Below are 25,506 nucleotides of genomic sequence, written 5' to 3'. Positions count from 1 at the left end.
ATGTGCTGGTCTGTAGAAGCCTAAGCGAAACGGCTTGCGCCCTATTCAACTTGGGGTGAGAGGGTGAAAAGACCCTTCTGGACATGTAGAAATATTTAATAATCTCGTTGTGAGTAGCGGGAGCGTCCCTGTGACCGTAGAGAGGAGGGGAGTCAATGCTCCTTATAGAGGAAGCGCGGTCGGTGAGGTCACGCGCAGCCTCGTGGGCAGACTCATTGAGGTTCGTGGGAGCACCCTCGACCGATCCCACGTGAGCGGGAAACCAGTGAATTGAATGGTTTGTGAGAGCATGTGGACTCGAGCCCCTAAGAAGACGAACAGCTTCCTTGGCGATGCAACCCTTCTGAAAAGCCCTAACTGCCGTTTTCGAATCACTATAGATTTCGGACCCACGACCGTCTAGCAGGGCGAGGGCGATGGCGACTTGCTCTGCGACTCCGGGGTCTGAAGTACAAATCGAGGCGCTATTGTAAATCTTTCCGCTCGAGTCGACCACAACGACGGCAAAGATCTTCCCGTCACTGTACTCCACGGCGTCGGCGAAGCTTGCTCTAATGTCGTGTTGCTTGATCTGTTTGAGGATGGCTGCTGCTCTGGCCTTGCGTCTGCCCTCGTTGTGGACGGGATGGACGTTTCGGGGCACAGGAGCCACTACGAACTTGTCTCGAATGCACCTAGGGATCGGGGTACTGACAATCGGGAATTCCGCAGGCTGGTATGTTCCATTGTTCCCATTGTTCCCAATATGTTCCCATTGGTATGTTCTGTGCGTAGCACTTCCAATCTTCAAATAGTTATACTGTTCTTTTTCTGGACGTCATAAAAGAAGGTGAACGCAACTAATTAGATCGAATTATTCGAAAGAAAGTCGCAGTTTCGCCCGAAAGGCGAAGCACCGATTGCGATAGAAAATTAGTAGATAGCTATACGAAGTAAGGATAGAAGTTTTATCGGCCGTATAAACTTGCAAACATTAGCTTACTAACTAACAAGCACGGTGTCACGCGCGCACAGGTAAACATGAAGACATCTCGCTCGATGACCGCAGAAACTCGCTGTCAAAACGCTGGAGTGAGGAATCGCGGCAGCAGAAGCGAGCGAATTGATTTTCGTGCATCTCTCGCTTCAACGTGAACGAAACGACGAAGGCACAATGCATAGGAAGCTACCGGCACTACACACACTCTGCAAACATCGCAGATCGTTTTGAAGATGAAGCCCGCGCGGGCGCGCACTTTGGCCACGTCGCAGATCGCTTTCAAGATACCGCGCCCGCACGGCCGCGGCCGTGTGGCGCCTCGCGCGGCCTGGTGCGCGACAGAAGAGGGCGCGCTTCCGCCCCGCCTTCCTCACTCGCGCACGCGATATTGAGCGGCATTCGCCGGTTCACTCTGGCACGCTTTCATTCGCACATACAGAAAATGGCGCGCGGCGACGATTTTATCACTCTTGGACTTTATGCGGAACCTCACGGCGACGGCAGGAATGCGCCTGGAGTGTCCATATAATTGCTGTCGCAATAAGAAGAACTTCGAATAATTGGAAATAATGTTTAGTAAACGCGCAGTACCGGTGCTTAAGTTTAGGAATTTATATTCACTGATATTTGTTTAATCTTTTTATTGTCCGGCCTTCGACACCGCCACGCTGATCGCCACACCGGCCCTCGGCGCAAGACGTTTGGAGACCCCTGCTCTAACCTATTGGCCAACCGTTGAGGTGAGGTTTGTGTGGAGGAGGACCTACCTGGGTGGAGATAAATACAGTATACGTCGTTGCGACGTATAGGTCAATCCTCCTTTCTTGCTGGAATTTATCGCAGTTATATAGTAATCGAAGAGGCGTTGGTGCGTCAGTGAAATAACACCCAGCTTTCTGCGTGGAGACAAAAAGAATGTATTCAGCCGCGTCTTTCTGCACTAGAAACTGGTAAAATCTACACCTGAAACTTTGGGAAACTCTGAAAAGACGGCTGCGTAAAAATTATGAAAAAAAAAAATGCAGGTGGCCTGTATATTGTGCGTAACGTGCGGCGTAAGACCAGCCACTCCTGTCATTAGCACAGCTACGGCTAGAGAGTTCAACAGCACCGACCACACAACGCAGGCCACTCGCCACAAAGGGCATGTTGAAAAGACGGAGCCCACGAGCCTGAAAGCGAGGAGGGCCATATTATTTTGGCCAGTTGCTTCACGGAGTGTACTTCGGGGATCATAATCGCGTCGGATATATACTGGAGCTCGCTGACTGCGCTCACTTTGTCGAGCGTTCATTCCGAGCCAGTGACCTGAGCCGGAGACGGCGGGCTGTGGATCGAGAGCGAGCATTCGATCACGTTGCGCCCCGCAGCCGCATCGCGCCGGCAAGCGCCTCAGGGGCGGGGGTGTGGGAGACCGGCTACCGAGGCGGTTAGCAGGCGCGACGTCCGCTCACTCTGGCGGCGCTCTCGGATTGCGGGTCGTCGCCGGAAGATGACGATCAGCGCGAAGGTGGGGATCCCGGCTTCACCCCAGCCGCAATTTCCTCGGCGGGCCGTCTTCTGGAAATTGAAATATCTTCCTTGTGCGTCGGCGCGCGCGCGCGCCACTGGCGGATTTGGGGAACCGCCGCCGCGCCGGTTTGGTTTCTCTTTTCCGGCCGCGAGCTCTCTCTCTCTCTCTCTCTCTCTCTATCGCGGCTGCGTGCCTGCTTAATCCGGCCGCCGGATGAGTCCGGTCCGCCAGGGGATTGGCGCGCCTGTTTGCGCGGCCGGCGGGATCTGGCGCCGCCCCCTTTTCCGCCGCTGGCATGCGAGAAAGGAACCGGTGCGATTTGAAGCCTGCGCGCGACAACAGTGGAAGTGTATTTTTATCCCCTCGACCACGGTGGCGATCTCTGTCGGCACACTGAGCGACCAGGTAAGGAAGATCAAAGAGTTGGCGGACGCCGCCCGCGCAAAAAAAAAAAAAAAAAAAAAAAAAGAAGAAGAAGAAAAAAGAAAGAAATCTATATAATAAGAATGTCTGAATCAAAGCGGCCCTGAAACGGTAAACAGTGGACGTTGCGACGTTCTTGCTTCGAGTGGGTTTCGTTATAAAACTTACTTTTTTTTTTTAAATTGCCACGCTTGAATTTTGTCCTGTCGGAGAATTTCTGCGTTCGAGAAACGACCCCGTCGCTCCTTTCTTCACAAACACGGGGCATACACACTTGTGCAGCGCTGCAACCTTGGCACGGGGACAAACAAAACCGTCGGGTGTTGAACAAAATAACAATAATTATAATAAAATAAAGAAGCTAGACACTGCACGCTTCCACAGTGCTGGCCGTCTCACGAACGGCTAATAGTGAAAAGATCCTTTCACTACACTTTATTTAACTTCGTTTGCAAGTGTGTCTATCTTGATCGCATGTTTACGCACGTATACGATTGTCCATAATGACATTATTTCCTTCTTTTTTGGAAGTGGGTGTACGCTACAAATAATAATAATAATAATAATAATAATAATAATAATAATAATAATAATAATAATAATAATAATAATTGCTTCGGTATATCCACGACCTTAAGGGATAACGCAACGCATTTGAACATTTCCGTTGTACTTCCTAGTCTTTGTCAGGAAAATAAACCTGCCGCGGTGGCTTAGCGGCTGTGCTGTTGCGCTGCTAAGCACGAGGTCGCGGGATCTAATCGAAAGCCGCGGCGTCCTCATTTCTATGGCGGCGAAATGCAAAAACTCCCGTGTCCCGTGCATTGGGGCACGTTAAAGATCCCCTAGTGGTTGAAATTACTCCGGAGTCGCCCACTATACGGCGTGCCTCATAATCAAATCGCGGTTTTAGCACGTAAAACCCCAGCATTCTTTAAGAAAAATAATGACAATAACAAGGTTAACGCTCATTAAATTCCCAAGCCACAACATCGATCACATTTCCAAAATCCACTCCGCTGTCGGCACTGCATGTTTCATTAGCTTACTCTGCATTCTAACACAACGTTTTGTTCGTCCAGGCAGCAGCTTCGCAACGGCTCAACTGGAATGCAGGCGACCCCAACTAACGTGGACGGTGCTTCGTTAGCGAAACCTGTACGCTATACAGTCCGCAATGGGCTGCGTACATGCATCGCATACAGCTGCCGCGAGATCGTTGAGCGCTCGACGGCCGGTGAACGGCAGCGTTCGCTGCAAAGGGCAGTCTCCGAAGAGCCTCTCCTCCGAAGACGGAGGGGCACACGCAGTGGAGCGAGTCTGGCGCGGAAGGGAGGACGGCGCGAACCGCATCCCGATCGTCTGGCCGTAAACCGCGCCAACCCGACGCGTCCTCCCCAAAGGAGGGGAACCGAATTACAGCCCGCCGGAGGCAGCAGCAGCAAGAGTGGGAGATCTAAGGAAACGGAGATGGAGCAGCGCAGGAAATCTGTTCCGAGGCGCTGAATGCGAAAAGTTTCTCAATCCAATTACCCTCCGCGGCGACCAGATGGAAAGCCACAGCATCTGACGCTTTCCCACGTCCCGGCCCCCTATATAAGGGAAAGATGTCGCTCGGGATTGGCGCTTTGTTTGGGACATGTCCTCGATCGCCACCGCCACGGAGACTGCGCAAGCACCGCCCGCCGCCGGCCGCCACGGTGAGCCGCACGCGCGCGCTCGCATCGGACGCCGCCTTCTTGCGGCGCGCATCGCGATCGCCGAACACCTGCGGCGTCGGACGGCGGCCGCTTCGGTTGACGAAGACGATGACTCTGTGTTAGCGTCGCGAAACTGCGGATATACACGAAGCTGCCAGTTTGTCACGCCTTTAGGATAGCGAAAGGTTAGTGTCGCGGTTCGTGTCGTACAGGTAACAGATTACGCGTGCGTGTCAGCGGCGACGATGGTTCATTCTGCGTCGCGCAGCCTTATCGCGTGACCTTCCATTGGCAATATACGGCATGCATGTTGTTCTCTGCCCTTCGTTTTTCTTCAGACGTTTCACGTTCAATCGCAAGCGTTTGCATGACGTTCACTTCACACGTGCTCATTTATTGCCTCTGCGCCACACAGCACAGATTAGACTACGTAATAAACTATTTAGACATTATTGCAAGGAGTAATTAAGTACTTCTTGTCTGCTGTGTTCTTCACTTCCTGTGCGATGTTAATTAACGATTTAATTAACTCCGCGCGGTACGTTTGTAGAATGAGCAGCGCGCTGCTATCGAACGGGAACCCGGGCTTTCAATAGTCATCTATACTATAAATGGTGGGATATCATGACAATCTTTCTATCTCTCTATTTCTTAAGTTACGGAAAATTTAATAAGCAAAGGTAAAGCTGCGCTTTTTTTATTCATTCTTAAGATCACTGAAAGTTTAACAAAAATTACGTGGCGACAGACTGCCTGATGTGTCGCAAATAGGTTTCAGAAACAATAAGATGACAAACTGGGCGACTTAATGAAGCTTCATGGAAGTTACAGCGCGACATATGCGGACGAAAGGACTAGAAGAAAACACAAAACGGCTCCGTTTTGTTTCCCCTTCTAGTTTTTTTCGTCCGCATCTGTCGCGCTGTAGATTCAGAAACATTTCGTTTGCTTTCTCAACTTTGATAGATAGGTTGATTAAACAGAACCTTGTTTCGTAATGACGCAGTGCTTCTTCGCTGTTGCTTTTCATTACAAACTTTTACTCTGTAAGTCCGGGACTGCTTGCAGAAAACTTTTCGTTCGTAAGAAACGCTTGCAATCGTGGAACGACTTCGCGTATATCATGTAGTTCTCCGTCACCATTGCCAGCGCTGTTCTTGCGAACCACTTTTGTATACACGTGACTTTGTGTATCCGGACGCTGATATTTTTTGTGTTTATAAAAATAAAAAACGACTGGGCTTAAGTGTCCTGAAGGGCAAAAAATATTCTTGGTGCACGCGTACCTACATCTAAAGTGTACAAATTCACCCTATTTATCAAAGAAATTATTAGTCCAACAATGCCTAATGTTGCTCGCACGGCAGCCTAGCTAATTAACAGCGACCACGCTCTAACTTGTGCGAGTGCTGATCCCCAAGGAATGTGAGGAGATTACACAGCTACTCGCCAATAGGATATTATCATTCTCTGTCAACATCTAAAATCATGCATCTTCCACGCCAAAGTATGTTAATATATAGTACTTGTTTCGCATCGTTCCCGCAATAACTGTAGGCGTTGTACTAAAAAAAATATAGTTATGATAAGAGAGCCTGTTCTCACAACAGACACAAAAAAGCCGTCGTGTTCTGCGACAATAATTATGACACGATACAATCATGCTGCCATATGCCAAAAGACGATGACACGCGCATGCACTATAAAGCCTCATTTTCCGTTCCACATTGAAGCAAACTAAGAGGCGTCTTTAGCGCTTCCGCCGACGATAAATAAGTGTATGGATTATGCTTGCTGGTTCATTTTTAGCGCACAACTTACAGAACATAGGTTTTCATCAAACACTAATCCAAATTATCCATACTTCAAAGGTTTCAAACGCAACGAATAAACGAATAGACAATCGCCAAACTATTCTGAAATAAAAAGAACGAAAAAAAAAAGTTAAGTAGATAGCCAGGAGTGCAGATTTATGGGCTAGTTGGTTGGTCGCAGTTATTGAGGTCATAGCACTGGATTCACATGTGCACGGACAAGAAAGACTACAGGACGTGCGCTAACTATCAACTGATTTTATTTCAGAAGAGCATGGTTCTTATACCGACAAGACGAGTAGAAATAATCGCCCGCGCAAACCAACATTTTCCAGATAGGCAATTTCCATTCTGCTCAGAGTAATCGACGGGACGCTGACGCAGTTAGCACTCTCTTTTGCAACCAAGCTCGCTTCGACAATTTCCCTCGTATCCTTATCCGTATCTAAACAAGAAGGAACGCTCTTTAAACAATGGTTTAGACCCGCAATCGTCACAGTGCACGGAGGCGTGCCCATCTCAATAGCAGTTGAGTTTTTGCTTAGGTTCCCTTAGCCTGTCATTGAGGCTTCAGCTTGTCTGCCCTACGTACACTTTGCCGCACGAGAACGGTAAGCGATATACGACAGATTGTGCGCAGTGCACAAACGGCGGCCCCGGATTCTTCGGTGATTCGGTGAATTGGGCCACTTTCTTTAAACCATCTGATACCCCACGCATGTAATACCCAAGTCAGACGGGCAGATTTAGTGACACATCGACCGAGTGCACTTTGCCTCGCCGAGTGTCACTTCAACTGCGTTATGGTAGCGTAGTGATAAACGGCAAAACGAAGTGTCAGTCGGGATTGATGACAATGGCGATTTAGAATTGTAGAGCCATTGGTAGAGCTTGATATTATTGACAGCATTTTGAGTTTTAGAAGCGGTTTAGAAGCCAAAAGCCTAATGAAATGCAGAAGAGTACACGGCACGCCGTATGACAGGTAGACACCTGACAGGTGACAGGCGGACAGGTAGACGCCTCAATGACAGGTTAAGGGAACATAAGCAAAAAAAAAAGTATCACCGCCCAATCACTCCATACACATGCTTAACCAGCGAAGCTGAAACGTGCGGCCCAGGCGTTTATCACGGTTCATAAACGACGGCTTGGTAGGCTGCCGGATCCTCGGTACGCAGTTGCTGCTTGCGCTCGGCTGCACGAGCTTGCTCTTGTGCCCGGGCTGCAGCATCAGCACGGCGTAGACGAGCTCGTCCCCGGTTCTGCTCGGGGCGTTGCTGATCGAAAGCTGCCTGCTCCTAAGGAGTATGTATGACGTGTGGCCTACCCGTTTCGGAGCCGGAGAGCAACTGCTGCGCCCGCGCTCGGCTACGACGGAGAGCAACGACGTCACTACTGGCACAGCTAATCCAACACCACCTAGATAGCACAAAGACTTTTCACTCCGATCGATGACGTCATGTTACCCGGCCCGACTGTCATAGAATCTAATGGGGATGCTCCCGAGTAGGCAACAGTGATTTCGAGCCCGCCATGGTTGCTTAGTCGCTATGGTGTTGGGTTACTAAGCACGAGGTCGCAGGATCGAATCCCGCGACTTCGTGCATTTCGGACTGCATTTCAGTGGGAGCGAATTGGCGAAAACACCCGTGTACTTAGAATTAGCTGCGCGTTAACGAACCCCAGGTGGTCCCAATATGCAGGGTCCCCTGCGTACCTGATAATCAGATCGTGGTTTCGGCACGTAAAACTCCATATTTTAAAAAAAAAAAGTGATTTTGATGTCACTGCTTTCATATTGTGAATGGAAATTTCTGGCCAGGTAGGATGACGTCATGGATCGGAGCAAACAGGCCTTGTGCTATCTGGGTGGTGTTGGCTAATCGCAGGCCTCTCTCTCTCTTTTTTTTCGCGCATGGGGTTGCGCCGGAAGAGTTTTCGGCGTACAAGCGACCGACAGACGGAAGGACGGACGGACGAATCGGCTAGCCATATACAACTTCGCTGTGAAACTGAACAGCTATTGAGATGGGCACGTCTCCGTTTACTGTGACGATTGCGGGTGTAAGCCACTGTTTAAGGATTGTTCCGTCATGTTTAGAAATACGGATTAGGACACGCGGGAAATTGTCGAAGCAAGCTTCATTGCAAAAGAGGGTGCTAACTGCGTCAGCGCCCCATCGAGTACTCTGAGCAGAAGAGAAATTGCCTATCTGGAAAATGTTGCATTTGCGCGCGCGATTACTTCTACTCACTTTGACGGTATAAGCACCATGCTCTTCTTAAATAAAATCGGTTGATAGTGCACGTCCTGTCGTCTTCCTTGTCCGTGCGAATCCAGCTCTATGACCTCAACGACTCCAGACAGCACGCGGTGTGGGAGTCGGTGTAACACGTAGCATTTTGTAAGTAGCTGCAGCGATCCAGCATCGTTTGGAGTTCCGCAAAGAGTTACTAGATGTCATTCATGTTATGTCATGCAATGCACACGTGTCACGAACGCATATCATTCTTCATTCTTGCCATGTCATGAATATCCTGATATTTATACAATTAAAGAAACCAGCATGATGACATAACGACCGCGAACGTATATATATATATATATATATATATATATATATATATATATATATATATATATATATATATGCCATTCCATGTCACTCAAGCTATACATGCATGTCATTCGAATTCCGATTTACCGGACTTTTCTCGCATCTTCAGGTTACGCATCTTCAGGTTATTCGATGTAGTAATTAGATAAATAATTATGCAAATTATATTACTTAACTTATATAAAACAAAAGAGCCGTGCGATTGGCTCCAACGGAAGACTTGAAGCACGCCATCGGAGAAGCTCATAACCGTTTCCAGAAATGAAAAAGGCTGCCGCTGCTATTTTTACAGCGCAATTATTTACGGCCTATTTCACACAGAAAAGCAAAACTTAGCCGAAGAGCGCAACAGTCACACCCTTAGCAGACGCTCCTCCACTTCCATCCACAAGCGTCAACTGTTTTTCATTTCTGGAAACGGTTATGAGCTCCTCAGATGGCGTGCTTCAAGTCTTCCATTGGGACTAATCATATGGTTCTTTCGGTTATAAAGCAAATAATAAAATTTTGCATAATTACTTGTTTAACTACTACATCGAATTCATTTCAAATGTGTGTCCCTGGGGTAAAAGTATTCCAAAGAAAATCATTTAATTATCTCATATCTTCCCTAGTTTCAAGGAATTGCGAAAGCATTTCGTGAAAAACTCGGTATATCCATTTAAAAAAACGACCATGACGGATCACGACCCCGAGAATGTTATGCATGTCATGGTCATTCATGCCATTCATGTCGTGCATGTCATGCTTTACTAATACAGGGTGTCCCACGTAACTTGAGGCAAACATTAAAAATATGCAACTGCCACGTAGATGGACAATGATGTTTGTTCACGCAAAATTGCCGCGCGACTGCCCGCTCGAGGCACTTTGCGTGTATTCGCAGACTTCTTTCACGCTCGGAAATACACTTTCATATAACCCGCCGTGGTTGCTCAGTGGCTATGGTGTTGGGCTGCTGAGCACGAGGTCGCGGGATCGAATCCCGGCCACGGCGGCCGCATTTCGATGGGGGCGAAATGCGAAAACACCCGTGTACTTAGATTTAGGTGCACGTTAAAGAACCCCAGGTGGTCGAAATTTCCGGAGTCCCACACTACGGCGTGCCTCATAATCAGAAAGTGGTTTTGGCACGCAAAACCCCATAATTTTAACTTTTATATAGCCCATATGGAGCAACAGAAAGCTGTATCGGGAGTTTTTCATGTTGCTCTACAATTTTCTCATTGACACTTTTTATCTAATTATAATATTTGAAAAGTTGATTAATTCAGCAAGACTAATTATCTAATTAGGCCGAATGAAAAAAATAATCCGAGTATCTCCAAGCGATGGCAACAACGTTACCTTGATTCTGGCTCAACTTACGTGGGACACCCTGTATATATCCAGTTAAAGAAACGAACATGATGGCCCATACTTAGTGGCCCAAATGTTATGTCATGCCATGTCATTCATGTCACGCATGCATGTCATGTGATGGGTATTCTGATGTATATAAGCAGTAGACTCCGTTAGAGAAACGCCCACGGCCGCATCACGACCACGAGCACATGCCTAATGGTCCGAGCTAACAGACAACTTCGGTCACTGGGTCGGCGTAAGGACAGGTACACTCAATTTGTACATAGCTTCATAGCGCCCGTCCTGTGTATTTGTGTTTTCTTTGTCCGTGTTTTTTTTTTTACGCTGCTCGTCAAGGTTTTCATCTACATAAAGAATGATTCGCATTAAAAAAAAAGTTTTTTTTTAATGATGGGGCCTCGAGGTTTCTGGTGCACTTCGCTCTTGGCAGCTGTGTTCCTAAAATTTCTGTTGGAGAGGTGCATCCGGGCATTAAGGGTGAGTCTAGATAGCGTAAAAGCATAGAGTACAACAAAACTGCACGCTTCAGTGACAATCACTGATAATTATAGCAATAATTTTTGACGTGCGCCTGTGCGAATAATAAACAGTTGAAAGTTTGCGTATATCTCTGTCCGTTTTATTCATGTTGTCCTTTGTGTGAACAGTACAGCGTAGTAAACAGAACGCTGTCATACCAACTATAGCCTCATAGATAAATATAAGGAAAACCTACATGGCGGTGTCAAAGAGTCCTTGTGAAACAGCTCTTCATTAACGTCAATTATCAAAAGGCAATGCTATTACCATCCACAATTTGTGTTCCCTTTCATATTTGTCCTTTGTCGCTTACCTCGATGAGATGCTTTAGAAATGGGTCGCCCTTTCAGTACGGTGCAGAGGTTATGATGTTAACTTTCGCTTGAAAAAAACTTCCGGCAGCCACAAGCCCAGCTGAGCGCGACGTGATGCGAAGAGTTGTTGTTTGGTCAGAAGAAGGATTGTCATGAAACGTGTTAATCTTCTGGAGAGAAACGGCGACCGCAGCTGTAACGTGTGTGCGAACTGGCGGTATGTGCAACGGGAATGACACAGTGGCTGTTGAAGATGAAATGTTTTATTGCAAGGTGGTCAGCAAATCGCGCCTGTTCTCACCTGACGGTACTTGCTTGCTCCGTTCGGCTGGCGTGGCTTGTACGTTCGGCGATCCGTTTTCGTTCCAGTAGGGCAGCGCGGGCCTCGAGCGTCCGGACCGCATGACGACAATGAGCGGCATCGGCGCGCTTGCGCTTACATTCCTCGAACTCGGCTGGCGTGAGGAGATTCTTGGGACGAGGCATCGTGGCGGGAAACGGCCCTGTAGACCGATGTGGATACTCTACGCAGCTCCCAGGGAGCCCTGCAAGAAGCGGGAAGGAGCGAGACTCTCCTTTCTAGAATGAACGAATCCTGGGGTTTTACGCGCCAAAACCACGATTTGATTATGGGGCACGCCGTAGTGGAGGACTCCGGATTAGTTTTGACCAACGAGGGATCTTTAATGTGCCCCAGTGCACAGGACACGGACGTTTCTTGCATTTCGAACCCATCGAAATGCGGCCGCCGCGGCCTGGATTTGATCCTGCAAAGTCGTGCTTAGCAGCGCAACACCATACCCGCTAAGCCACCATGGCGGGTCCGTTTATAGACAGTCCTGACGTCACTTTCGCGAGCCAAAGCGTCTAGCGTCAATTGTCACTTAGTTTGCTAGGCGCCGTCAGCGTCAACATTCGTCACTTGTGGAAGCACCCCGGCGCGTTTTTCCAAGAAGCCGAAAGCGGATGTGCGAAGGAATTGCGCGCTGTTTCACCGGCACTTCGGGCACTATCTAGGCGTTTGATAATTCATGCTGCTTCGCGAAAACGGTCATACATATGGCAGGTTAAACCGGGCTATGCTTGACAAGAATGATTGGCATTAAAAGGTGAGAGGCTGCCGAACTCCTTGTCGCCACTGCGGGACCGATAGGCTACTCGGAAAAGTGTACTGGTGAATCCTTAGTTGGCTTACCGAATCCCAATGCATTACTCGTGGTCAGTAAACTGTGCAAAGCTGATTTATGTTAATTTTTGGAAGAGCACCCCCAAAACGATTCGATGGGGTCTTCGCGCCCCCGTACGATAGAATGGGCAGGTAGGTGATTGCCTCTCTTTTATATGGAGTCATTAGAAAACTTTTTTTTCTAGTCACTCTATAGTTCCTTCAGCACACTTCTGACCTCTGCTACCTCACTTTTCATAACTTCTTTAATTTCTTGAGTATCGCCTCCCAAATACGCTTTCCTATCCCCCTCTCCCCAATTTTGCTTTTAAGTAAACAATGAGGGCGATGGAAATGCGTCACTCAAGAATAATGGACCAATAAAACGGCTTCGTGTCGCCTTAGATGTTATATCTTATAGTGCAGAGCAGCGTAGGTAAGTTAAGCCTTGAGTCTACTCAAAATTTTTCAAGCACTCTTGAGATTTTACAGTCTGGCGATGCCTCACTGAGAATATGTTTTAAGTATTTTCCACGTTGTTACCGCTTAAGAGAGTTGCTACGATGCATTAGCATACTTAACCGTTATGATAACTTGCTTTAGAATTTGTATGCCAGCGAAGTGCTTTGGCATACGGGAGCCTTTAACCACTCAGCGTGTCATGTCGGTGTCGAAGTGTGAAACAAATGACTATAAGAGGACGTATACAGCGAGCCCGCGCAACTGCAAGCGTCGCTTGCTACGCCGTGTCCACTGCCTTCGTGATCGATTCCGATCCCGAAGGCAGTGCATTCTAGCACAGCATCTCAGAGCGCTAGCGATCACGAGGGAACAATGCAGGAAACTGGCTTGTGACGGACGCACCAGACATCTCAAAGCGCTGCTTTGGCACGATAAAAACATGCATGTAATTGTGGCCTAATGGTTAGAACGTTGGGCTGCTGCACTGGAAGACAGAGGATCGATCCAACCATCGCTCACGCATTTCTTTATAACACTATAGGCGGACTTCACTCACTGGAGGCATCTAATAGAAATCTCGTGGTGCGTACGCGAGCGCATCACAGTGTACGCAAAATTGTACGAGCTATAGAAAAGTGCCCTAATAAAGCGAACAGCTTTCTGGAAGCGTTCGGCTGTTTTATTTACATTGACGATCATCGTCGATGGTTACGGCCCATTTTCTTCTTTTTTTTAACATAGTTTCCAACATTCGCTGTTATGACGTGCACTCGGTGAAAAATGAAGTGAAGAGCTATACAGACGACACTTGCACTGTAACGTGACTCTGTTTGAGCGAACAATAAGCTGACAAATAATTCAGACTGGGAGCTACATAGATGCTAATGATATTACTTACTCTGTCAGCCCGGCGATGGGGTTGCGTCGTTTCACAAAGCGAGCCGTAGTGTGCGGGTCCGGAATCCCAGGATGACAGGTTTTGCAGTTGTTCCAACACCTACACCACTTGTAAGAGTAAGACTAGTGGTCTTAAACTCATCTCTGACACCGAGCCGCATCCAGTCCACATAGCTCTTCGAGGGCCACACCGCTAGGCCTGCGGCGCCCTTTTTTCGCCTCTTTCCTGCTCCTCTCTTTCTTTCTGCTGTCGCAGTGCTTGCCTGCAATTACACGGAAATTCTCGTCAAGCACTCAGCACATGGGAGAGGAAGCCACGATTGACACTGCACGCCGATGGATCAGTGCGGGTGTAACGCAATTCAAGCAAACGACGATTTGAAAAACTGCCTGCTGTGTAAACGCCGGCGAGGGCGCGTCTTCTGCACATGTCTTCCTTGGCATTTGCCTCTCCTGCTCGTTTTATGATATGTCGAGGAAGGAAAGTCGTACCACACCCGCACCCACTTTCAAGCAGAAGGATTACCATCATCGTGTTCAGTCACGCCTAATCTTGTTAGCGTGCTATTATCGCTTTGAAAGGTCTGTCTGTGCTGGTTATTCCATCGCCGATCTTCGTATTTTTCTGGTACGAGAACTGCTACGCCGACCTCGCTACGAAAAGGAACACTGAGAGTTGGGCGAGTCAGGAAGCAAGCAGCAGCATAGTAGAAGAAGAAAGTTGGTGTGTACAATTCAGCGGGGCCCCGCAGGTAGCTGGAGTGGTGACTTAGTGCTGTGCTTATTGTCCCAGCTTCAGCCTCAGTCCTTTTGTGGAGCGTTGGCGATGCTCCTGTTGTGAGTGCTTGTCTTCGTCATCAAATTTATCTCCCATAACAGTTTTCTGTAAGAGCCAGCTCTCCATGACATGCGCAGCGCTTTCGTTGCTTTTTGAACGCAAAAAAGCAAAACAAAACTCTCCGGTTTAATCCAAAGCCTTTGCCTCATTCTACGAACTTTGTGGTAGGTAGGTAGGTTCCTGTCTCGCCTGATTTCAATGAAAAGAACGTTAATCTGTGACCCATGGTAGAATAGAACATCTGCCGCCGAGCAGAGCAGTTCGGTGCTCTTACAATTGGCCCACGATCGCATTCTTTTCTTATTGTCGGCATACTTCTCTCGTTCAAAAGCCCGTCAGCTCTTTGACACATTTGGCGCGTGCGTCACGTGCCATTTTCTCGCCTTCTTTTCTGGGGAGAGCTTGCGCTTTGGGGAGCTGTTAGCATGCACTATATCCGGGATTGGCTTACATTCCTCAGGACCTTCCTCGTAGCAGCTAACGCTACGTAGAAGCCGTGCGACGTTGCACCGACTTCATGATCAGCCCAAGTTAGTCATGCGTTCACATTTTTTCACCATACTACAAATGCCATCGTCGTTTTGACATATACCACATGACATAAACATGGGTACGTATACGATCGCATAGCACCAACGCTTCGTAAAGGATCACGTAACAATCCGCGTTTCCCTCGCTAACACCTGCTGAGTAACTCTGTAGTATCCAAAAAACGGCATGCGTATATTTGCGTCGAACGGCCGCAGAAATAATTACGCTGCCGCCATATGATCGTCTTCAACGCGGTCGTCGTGCTGCTGTTATCACACACACAACGATTCAATTTACACAAACACGTTGGTTATAACCAGGTACCCGGAAAATTCCTCGCATAACTCATCGGCACAATTATCTTTCTTTCTTTCTTTCTTTCTTTCTTTCTTTCTTTCTTTCTTTCTTTCTTTCTTTCTTTCCTTCTTTCTTTCTTTCTTTCTTTCTTTCTTTCTTTCTTTCTTTCTTTCTTTCTCAATGTCGTGGAGACTAGTGCAGAATTCTCCTCGGTTGCGTGCGTAAAACGTTCCTTTTCTTTTCTGCAAATCTGGCTTCACTGCAAACTTTACCTGTGTGCTGTGAAGCTATTCTAAAACGGCATGGTTCCAGTTAGCGTCCCTGCATGTGATTTCCATGACATACATATGCAGGTACCCTAGTCCCAGTGGGGTGAACGCAAACGAAAAGAGTAAGACCATTTTCTCCAAGAGGGAAAAATTTAAAGAAAAGGCAGCATGCAAAATTGGTGCGTGAAGGGCACGTGATAGACTGAGAGAGAGAAAGAGAGAGAGAGAGAATTTAATGGCCGAAAAGTGGAGAGGTCGGCCTTTTTAAAGAAAAGGCAGCATGTAAAATTGGTGCGTGAACGGCACGTGATAGACTGAGACAGAGAGAGAGCGACTTTAATGGCAGAAAGGCGAAGAGGTCGGCCTGAGTAAACTGCCTCTGGCCTGCTACTCAAGGCTCGAGAAGGGGTTGAGGGGAGCAACAGACATGGAATGGGAAGAGGAAAGAGTATGGTATGATGAAGCAGGTGGTGAGAGCTGCACAGTATATTGTTTCTGGGCAACGCCTAATTTCGTGCTTCACAGTATGCGGATCTTCGAGGGCAGGGGTCGAGGCTACTACAGCGTAGCCATTAGGCTGTCTAGCATAATAATAATAATAATAATAATAATAATAATAATAATAATAATAATAATCGTCGTCGTCGTCGTCGTCATCATCATCACGATCATCATCATCAGCCTGGCTACGCCCACTTCAGGGCAAAGGTCTCTCCCACACTTCTCCAACTGCCCCGGTCATGTGCTAATTGCGGCCATGTTGCCTCTGCAAACTTCTTAATCTCATCCGTCCACCTAACTTTCTGACGCCCCCTGCTACGCTTCCCTTCTCTTGGAATCCAGACCGTAACTCTTAATGACCATCGGTTATCTTCCTTCCTCATTACATGCCCTGCCCATGCCCATTTCTTTTTCTTGATTTCAACTAAGATATCATTAACTCGCGTTCGTTCGCTCACCCAATCTGCTCTCTTCTTATCCCCCCTCCCCTTAACGTTACACCCATCATTCTTCTTTCCATAGCTCGTTGCGTCGTCCTCAATTTAAGTAGAACCCTTTTCGTAAGCCTCCAGGTTTCTGCCCTGTACGTGAGTACTGGTAAGACACAGCTGTTATGCACTTTTCTCTTGAGGGATAATGGCAACCTGCTGTTCATAATCTGAGAATGCCTGCCAAACGCCCCCCAGCCCATTCTTATTCTTCTGATGATTTCAGTCTCATGATCCGGATCCGCGGTCAGTACCTGCCCCAAGTAGATGTATTCTCTTACCACTTCCAGTGCCCCGCTACCTATCGTAAACTGCTCTTCTCTTCCGAGACTAACAAATATTACTTTAGTTTTCTGCAGATTAATTTTTAGACCCACCTTCTGCTTTGCCTCTCCAGGTCAGTGAGCATGCATTGCAATTGGTCCCCTGAGTTACTAAGCAAGGCAATATCATCAGCGAATCGCAAGTTACTAAGGTATTCTCTATTAACACTTATCCCCAATTCTTCCCAATCCAGTTCTCTGAATACCTCCTGTAAACACGCTGTGAATAACATTGGAGAGATCGTATCTCCCTGCCTGACGTCTTTCTTTATTGGGATTTTGTTGCCTTCTTTATGGAGGCCTACGGTGTCTGTGGAGCCGCTATATATATCTTTCAGTATTTTCACATTCGGCTCGTCTACACTCTGATTCTGTAATGTCTCCATGACTGCTGACGTTTCGACGGAATCAAACGCTTTCTCGTAATCAATGAAAACTATATATAAGGGTTGCTTATATTCCGCACATTTCTCTCTCACCTGATTGATAGTGTGAATATGGTCTATTGTTAAGAAGCCTTTACGGAATCCTGCCTGGTCCTTTGCTTGGCAGAAGTCTAAGGTGTTCCTGATTCTATTTGCGATGTACCTTAGTAAATGCTTTATAGGCAACGGACAGTAAGCTGATCGGTCTATAATTTTTCAAGTCTTTGGCGTCCCCTTTCTCATGGATTAAGATTATGTTGGCGTTCTTCCAAGATTCCGGTACGCTCGAGGTCATGAGGCATTGCGTATACAGGGTGGGCAGTTTTTCTAGAATAATCTGGCCACCATCCTTCAATAAATCTTCTGTTACCTGATCCTCTCGAGCTGCCTTCCCCATTTGCATAGCTCCCAAGGCTTTCCTTACTTCTTCCGGCGTTACTTATGGGATGTCAAATTCCTCTAGAGATTTCCCTCTTCCATTATCGTTCTGGGTGCCACTGGTACTGTATAAATCTCTATAGAACTCCTCAGCCACTTGAACTATCTTATCCATATTAGTAATGATATTGCCGGCTTTGTATCTTAACGCATACATCTGATTCTTGCCTATTACTAGTTTCTTCTTCACTGCTTTTAGGCTAGCGTCCATTATTTTCGAAGCTGTCCGCGCCACTGGCGTACTTAAACCAGACAAGAGCAGCTGCAGAGCGTCAATCATTTGGTGCAACATGGTCTCGATGGTAGAGTCTGAAAGGGATGTCTCAGCGCCCTGTCATTGTTCGTTCTGACATTCCAAGGCCCTTGTCGCCGCGGCGGCAAGCGTGGCCATACACTGGAGTCCTGGATTGCGTTGCTCGCTTGATGCAATGTCCCGGGAAGATCAACCGAAACCGATTCAACGACGTCCTGCTAGGCCTGCGCAATATAAGCCAGGGAGCTCTCGTTTGTTCCTACAGCTTCTCTACGTCGACAAAGCAACCGTTTCCTCCTCTGGTGCACTGAAGCTGCCGCCTCTTTGTGTGACATGCTGGTGTTGCTCATCCGGTTCAATATTTTCAACCCCCTTTACTGTTTCGGGCAATCCTTGGAATTCGCCTTGCGTGATCCATCGAAATTTGGGCACTTCATCTCTTTGACAGGGTGTAAAGATATGTCATGGGTGCCTGCACGGCGGAGGCTTGCAGTCTTGCCTGTGCAGGCAGCGCTGACATGGCCTACTAACATTAAGCACTTGCGACATTGCATTGGTCGAGGCACATAAGGACACACCGGGTGCCCCACGTAGCCCCCCTTGGCATGCTCAGGCAGAGTGTGTCCCCCGAATAGAAGCTCGGCGCTCGTCGAGCGGCCGAAGCGCTGAAAGTCGATGATCTTCACGGTTGAAGACGGAACTTTTGAAATTCTTCGTCGGCGTAGTCAACGACGACATCGGAAATGACACCTACCCTAGTGCGACCAGCCTGCAAATGAACGAGCGAACTTCTACATGTCCTAGTATTCTCATGGCTTTCAGTGTTCCCAGGGCGGCCTGCGTCGCTACTTCCACCGCAACTATGTTCTTCCTGTTGTTGAACTGTACTTCGTTAATTAGCCGCATTATCAAGATAGGTATTCAGAATCTGCCTATAAACCGCATTTAAATTGTTTGAGACGTCGACAGGCACATATACAATCGCCTAAGTCGGAGTAAGCTAGTTGTCCGGTAGAGCCTTGCTCACTCACGTCTTTGATCGTTGTCCTGCAGTATTTCCTCTTCAGTCGTTAGCCTTCCACGACAGTGTAGTCGATGTCGGAATCCATGGGATCGCTGTTGTAGAAACTGGAGCCGGATACTTCAATGTCGACGGGGCGAGCCTTACACCATAGCACTGGGGCCCCAAGTGCGAAGAGACGTGCTCGACGCTAGAGATCGCTTGCTGTCTGTCATCGCCTCGGACGGCTCCTCGTTCAAGAAGAGCAATTATGCCTTCGCTGTAACTAAACTGTCGAAGCGGGGCGAGAAGCTTGCTTGCTTGCTCCCTATATCATGGCTTGTACTCACTACGGGGGACTGGACAAGAAGCTTTAGTTAAACGGATTGCAGGAGATAAAACTAAATGTTGAGAGAAAAAGTGTACATGAAGGTAAAGTTAATAATAATATTTGGGGTTTTACGTGCCAAAACCACTTTCTGATTATGAGGCACGCCGTAGTGGAGGACTCCGGAAATTTTTGACCACCTGGGGTTCTTTAACGTGCGCCTAAATCTAAGCACACAGGTGTTTTCGCATTTCGCCCCCATCGAAATGCGGCCGCCGTGGCCGGGATTCGATCCCGCGACCTCGTGCTCAGCAGCCCAACACCATAGCCACTGAGCAACCACGGCGGGTGAAGGTAAAGTTGAAATTGTACGAGAAATTAATGTAAACAAATTTTATTTTAGAGACATTTGTTTTTTTCCTTAGAGGAAAACGTTTGCTTTATGAAAGGATAAGAAATTTGAAGGTAATTGTATTCAATTTCAAATTGCAATTTTCTTAAATATAGAGAGGAAAGGCGACGCAAGGAGCTCGTTTGGACCCCACCGCGTCGAATGTGCACGATGCCCTCTGGAGCTCCCTGGACGTCGCCACATTAGCCTCTTGAGAGCTGTAATTATCCGTGGCCCCCCTGAAAAGCATTGCATTAACTACAGCGCTTTCATTTCTGCTAACGTGCGAGTCCAGAGCGGACGTAGATAGAACTGTAGAGAGGAGGGAGAAGAGGCAGTTCCCATACAAGGAGGGGGCGGGGGGGGGAGGTGACGTGAGAAGGCAAGGAAAACCTACTACTATACGACAGCGGTTGCGGGGAAAGTGGATAAGCTTAAGTTCAAGGTACGGTACAGCACGTTCCTGCTATTTCTGAAAAATAAACATCATGCATATATGTCACGCGGACAACTTACGCATGGCGTGCACAAGCAGAGCCGCATTAATTAAAGCGCACCGCAGGGTCCAGGCGACACTACGGAAGCGGTCGACCACCAAATCAACACTTCTGTGCCCGCCGCGGTAGCTTTGCGGCTATGGCATAGGTATAGAGGTCGCGGATTTGATCCCAACCACGGCAGCCGCATTTCGTCGGGGGCGAAATAGAAATAGAAATAGAAATAGAAATAGAAATAGAAATAGAAAGGACACGTGCACTTAGATTTTGCGACACGTTAAAGAGCGTCACGGTGTCAAAAGTAATCCGGAGACCGCCACTACGGCGTGCCCCATAATCCAATTGTGGTTTTGGCTCGTACAGCCCCATAATCCAATTCAAGCTTAATACTGCCACGATGCGATGTGCCATGTGAGGTAATGACAATGTACAACCCTCTCAGAGCTCATGAAATATGGCACACAACAACGCCTGAAGCAAACACCTCTCCCTGTGTGTTCTGTGTACTACGTAAACAATCAGCAGCGGTGTATGCAAAGTAACGTTTAACATCAACCCACCACTCTCGTGTTAGACTAAACGTTGAAGAAATTAAGCATTGTTATTCCGTTACTAGCCCTTAAAGCCCCTTGTTCCGATATTCCGTTAAAGCCCCTTGTTATTTTCCGTTAATATTTTTAAGTTGGGTTATTAGCTGTCTTTGCCATACAAAAACACAAGACAGTAATTATATTTCTTCTTCAACATGCGCACGTACACACGCAAACGTAAACGCCCATGCACACACGCACACACACGCGCGCGCCTAGTTAATGTTTTCTGAGTGCTTTGTAATAGGAATAATTTTCAACATTTTTATGTCTAGTATTTTTTACAGGAGCATACAATTTCGAAAGCTAGTTTATTCTTACATGTTAAGGCATTGTACCTAGCCATACTCTTTCTGCAGCACGCTTTGGTGTAGTCATGGAATGCAAGAGACGATATGTAAAAGAAAATAACAAACACTTGTATGAAAAAAAAAACATCAAAGAGTAACGAGCATTGTATGTATCCAAAGAAATTATAACTACGGACCCGAAAATCGTTCGCATTTTCATACTTCCTTTAAGAGCTACGTACCAGTTTTATATCCTAATCGACGCAGTTTTCGGCGATAGAGAGCCCTTGAGCTGAATTTTCATGTACAGTGAATGTTTTCTTTTTAAAGGAAATACGAAATGTGCCACCGCTGTACGTGCCATTTAACTGTCACTGGTTGGTCACTTACAGAAACGCAAATGTTGCTGGGGCGTTCTGTTTAGCAGATTACACGTGACAATGAATGAATGAATGAATGAATGAATGAATGAATGAATGAATGAATGAATGAATGAATGAATGAATGAATGTGCAGATCCAACGCATATAGTAGAATATGTGTGAAGCGGGGAAGGAAGCCTAAAAGCAGTGAAGAAGAAACTAGGAATTGGCAAGAATCAGATGTATGCGTTAAGAGACAAAGCCGGCAATATCATTACTAATATGGATGAGATAGTTCAAGTGGCTGAGGAGCTCTATAGGGTTTTATACAGTACCAGTGACACCCACGATGATAATGGAAGAGAAAATAGTCTAAAGGAATTCGAAATCCCCCAGGTAACGCCGGAAGAAGTAAAGAAAGCCTTGGGAGATATGCAAAGGGGGAAGGCAGCTAGGGAGGATCAGGTAACAGCAGATTTGTTTAAGGATGGTGGGCGGAATGTTCTAGAGAAACTGACCACCCTGTATACGCATGCCTCATGATTTCGAGCGTACCGGAATATTGGAAGAACGCTAACATAATCCTAATCCATAAGAAAGGGGACGCCAAAGACTTGAAAAATTATAGACCGATCAGCTTACTGTCAGTTGCTTACAAACTATTTACTAAGGTAATCGCAAATAGAATCACGAACACCTTAGACTTCTGTCAAGCAAAGGACCAGGCAGGATTCCGTAAAGGCTACTCAACAATAGACCATATTCACACTATCAATCAGGTGATAGAGAAATGTGCGGAATATAAGCAACCCTTATATATAGCTTTCATTGATTACGAGAAAGCGTTTGATTCTGTCGAAACCTCAGCAGTCATGGAGGCATTACGGAATCAGGGTGTAGACGAGCCATATGAAAAATACTGAAATATATCTATGGCAGCTCTACAGCCACCGTAGTCCTCCATAAAGAAAGCAACAAAAAGCGGTTAGCTAAATTCTGTAACGCTAAATGACATGCGCACGATTGTCTTTTATCATCTCTGGTGCAACATGCCAACTCATGCAGTGTTTATATTTATGCGCTACACCACTGACACCCCAAGCTGAATGGCAAGCAGCAGTTAATGCTTCTGCATGCACACTGTCAGTCATCGATGCAGTGATGCTTCGAGGATGACGGCGACGTTTGTCGAGAGAAGACTGGTGAGGATAGATGTATGCTGAGAGAAGAACGACGCGAAAGACAAGGGTAAGGTTGGCCATAATTTTTCCAGCTTCATTTCTTTGTCCATAGCCTAATGAAAACTGGCACGCGCGCACGGCCTACGTCTATTCGGCTCGACAGCAGCAGCAGCAGCGGCCACGGTCAGGAAAGTACGGGAGGGTTCGCTAGGACAGTTTCACTTCAATAAATGGGAATAGGGGGAACAGTGGGATAGAGGTCAATTGCCTATTAGCACAAACGCCTAACTACCTGTAGCGGTTTTGAGTGTTATTTCCGCTCCACTGTCTTTAAACGTTTACCTGTTCCCAGTCGAAGTATGTGGTGTATCTTCCTATCAGAGCAAGTGCCTAATAGTTGTATCATCCTGTCCCATCAAGTGCCTACAGACACCTGCTTTAACTGGGAACAGTTAAATGTAAGACAGTGCAGTGCAAATAATAGTGTATTCTTGCGATAATCGCTAGCTCACGAAATAATTAAATCAGCTTGCTAATTGCATCCTAATTCATTTCCTATGTGTATTCTTCATTGCAGAAATGAAGACCGTCAGTTAGGGATCGATGCTTAAGAGTAACCTGAAATAACGCCGCCTTGGAGAGGGATATCTCGACGCTATAGTGGCAATCTCAGAAATCCTATTGAGTGTACGCACGGCCCACTATTAAAGGGAACCATTAATTATCACTCAAATCAATATAACTTCAACGTAATATCCATTTCATAGGAAAATATTCTGGATTCGACGCGTTAGGTGTACCTGTATTAGTAAAAATATTGCCCAGTCCTTCCTGTTAAAGCTAAGCTGCAGTCAGTCCCGAAATACTTATTTGAATGTGTGTGAATATTCGAAACTTCGCATGCGAATCGAATAGACTTTGCTCTTTGATTCGCATTCAATTCATTCATATTCGCTTCGTTAGAACACTGTAAGGGACAACCTACACTTTTAGTAACAGGGAGCAAGACTGATGCAAGTGGAGACTCTTCTGAATGATTCTGGTTTAGCAGAACCTTGGTTGCTGCTCAGATTATTCAGTTCCTGGGCGAACACATGGAGTGTATATATCAGTGAAGCATTGAATCTGTTTTTATCCCAATCACCTGACGTCAAATTTACGTAACCACCGACGCAAGCATTTAGGCCGTGACCCGCAGTGTTGTTTGAACAGGCCAATGGAACGCTTCTCGTTTATAGGAGGTCAATTTGCTTTGCTTTCAAAGCGAGTAGCATAGTCGGCCTTGACAGGTTTTTCTTATCTAGTTGAATGACAAGAGGAGAGGAGTACATCGAAGTGGAGAGGGTTCCGGTGGAGCTGGGCTAGCGCAGTGAAAGTAGATAACCGGATGAGTAGGGTAGTGCCGGCGTCGGCGATTGGACCGCTTCTCCTTGCTTGGCTTTCGGTGGCTGGTAGAAAATCGCGGTGGTGTGCAACGGAAGGGTAAAAATACCGCTAAAACGGATCCTCAGCGAAGACGACTTGGCAAAGTGATGTTGTATGTGTAGCCGAAAGGGCTCGACAACGTTATGCTGTCACGCAAAAATGTTTTATTATACTCAAATAAATCCATTCTCCCCGGCACCTCCGAGCAGTCAGTGCCAGAGCGATCGGCGGGCAGTCATCTTCTATTCATTTCGGAACGGGGCAGTCTCCGGCTATTCCGAAATCAGTATTTTTCAGCATATTAATACATCTTTAATGTGTACACGTCACTTTGACGTTGCGAGTTTTCGCGGTTTTGTGAAGTCGCGTGGCAGGCATGCGAAGTGGGCGCAGCCCGGAAACTTTTGACCAATAGCGGAGGGCTGCTGGCGAAAAATGCGTAGAATCGGAAATATTTGTTAGAGCACCTGTTCCTGCTGCGAACGTCGGCGTCCGCGTAACCGAGCGAATGAGCACAACAGCGAAGGATGAAAGAGCGAACGCGCAGCGTGAGATCAAAGGCGCGAGCCGTAAACAGCGGAGACCAATGAGAGCGGCCCCTTCAGTGATGCGCGCGGGAAACTGGTGTCATGCGGACCCGCCCGACCGTTCGATGTGTACCCGTATCTGGTCTCAGCCGGAGCGCTCGTTTCGTACTATCGTCTGCTCGCGTCAGCTATCGCTCGCGCTCGTTTCGATTATCATGGTTTGAGATTGTTTTTTACAATGAGTCTATGTCGAGAAATCCTGCTGGAAAGGTTTTTCGAGACATTGCGCCATATCCGATTCTGTAGGAAAAGACGGACCCCGAGTACACGGACGCGGAGGTGACACACAGTATCTCATTCTCCTTGACTTTGGAACGCGGCGACGCCGCAACAGAAGAGAGCACACCAACATGATTATGATCAGTGGCGACGACGTTGTCATCTTCCTAAGGCATGACTGGCATTAAGAATGAAAGACGAAGAACGTAAACACATCGCCTATATCTGTCCGCAGATGAAGGAAAAAGCACTGCGACATCTCGCACCTACAGAGGGGAGGCAACATTTTCATGCTGTCGCGTGACTACCGCAGCGGCTCGCCACCAGTTGGTGTAGTCCCTCTGCCGAAGCTGCGTCTTAACGCCGGTGGCACGCCGCGCCCGTTTTAACTAGAGTAATAGTTTTACCGCTAGTGTGTATGGGGCTTTCTGCGGCGATGATCGCTCCGAGATAGCGCCAGAGTAGCGCGCGTCGTCTGTTCACCGATGACGCCATCGATAA

At 47.3% G+C, this 25,506-nt stretch overlaps 1 protein-coding gene across 1 annotated transcript in view; it reads left to right on the top strand.

Moving 5' to 3' along the window:
• The first annotated feature begins 4,554 nt into the window (after nt 1-4,554).
• LOC142566348 (paired box protein Pax-1-like) overlaps nt 4,555-25,506 on the top strand; it is a 28,434-nt gene continuing 7,482 nt past the window's right edge. Inside the window, exon 1 of the mRNA XM_075677307.1 lies at nt 4,555-4,615. Within this exon, the coding sequence (XP_075533422.1) occupies nt 4,555-4,615 (61 nt within the window). The remainder of the gene's footprint in view (nt 4,616-25,506) is intronic.

The sequence above is a fragment of the Dermacentor variabilis genome, chromosome 1 (assembly GCF_050947875.1).
Source record: "Dermacentor variabilis isolate Ectoservices chromosome 1, ASM5094787v1, whole genome shotgun sequence".
Taxonomy (NCBI): Eukaryota; Metazoa; Arthropoda; class Arachnida; order Ixodida; family Ixodidae; genus Dermacentor; species Dermacentor variabilis.
Note: the sequence above shows the minus strand (reverse complement) of the source record. Positions and strands in the feature narration are given on the sequence as shown.